Source organism: Rhincodon typus, unplaced genomic scaffold (assembly GCF_021869965.1).
Source record: "Rhincodon typus isolate 14 unplaced genomic scaffold, sRhiTyp1.1 hic_rhity00009237, whole genome shotgun sequence".
NCBI classification, from domain to species: Eukaryota; Metazoa; Chordata; class Chondrichthyes; order Orectolobiformes; family Rhincodontidae; genus Rhincodon; species Rhincodon typus.
Window position 1 is genome coordinate 2,858 of NW_025974875.1, and position 917 is coordinate 3,774.

The 917-nt window shown below is 48.6% G+C and overlaps 1 protein-coding gene across 2 annotated transcripts in view; it reads left to right on the forward strand.

The window, feature by feature from the left end:
* The window catches only part of mrpl58 (mitochondrial ribosomal protein L58), a 3,806-nt gene that overhangs the window by 723 nt on the left and 2,166 nt on the right, over positions 1-917 (forward strand). For both annotated transcript variants that reach the window (XM_048594421.1, XM_048594422.1), the window contains exon 2: positions 281-363. In XM_048594421.1, coding sequence (XP_048450378.1) covers positions 281-363 — 83 coding nt within the window. The remainder of the gene's footprint in view (positions 1-280; positions 364-917) is intronic.

Genomic DNA, 917 nt, shown 5'->3' on the forward strand with positions numbered 1-917 from the left:
CTCTCGGGATGGGGATATGGGAGGTGTCGGCTCTCGGGATGGGGATAGGGGAAGTGCCGGCTCTCGGGAGGAGGATATGGGAGGTGCCGACACTCGGAAGGGGTGCGGGAGGTGCTGACCTCTGGAAGGGGAATGGGAGGTGCTGTCCCTCAGGCAGGGGTATTGGAGGTGCTGAGCCCTCAGGCAGGGCTGGGTCTTTGGTCTCTGAGGGGGCTGCTGGGTCTAGATGAGTGTTGGGTGTAAGTGAATGATAGATGCTACACTGGTTCTGTCGTTACAGTGAACACCAAGGCAGAAGTGAGGTTCCATGTGGCGACAGCTGACTGGCTCCCTGAGGATGTGCGGAGTGTAATCACTGCTAAGGTGAGCTTCTCTGCTCAGGGTCAACCAACAGTTTAAAGGGTGGTCAGATCATAGATGTCTTCTGTATTACTCACTCTCCCTCCCTCTCCTCCTGACTGAGGGGTACAATCCTCCCTATGTACACTGCCCCAGTCTGAAAACAACCTTCCATCACTACAGCAAATCCTCACTTAAAGCTGTAGCCCTGTCCTGAAATTTAACAAATTTAGTGAAATGAATTAAAGTTAATCACTGGTGCTAAAAAGAATTGATGATAAAGTTGAAGTTCACATCCTTAAAATGTTTCTTGCCTGGAAACATTGATTTACAGATTTAAATACTATAGTGTTAACGTGCTGTACTGTGCATCCCTGAAAAATTTTTAAAAAGACGCTACATCTAAAGGAAATACAGAATACAGTCCAATACTGTTAAGTGTTAAACCTCAGCTCTGTCCAGTGACCGAGCTTGGTTGGTGGTGAAACCCCAGGCTCTCAGTGCAAGAGGAACAAAGGAAAGAAGAAGCAGCTGAAGAATTCCTCGTGGTGGCAATGGTTTAGTGCAGGGAGCGGAGG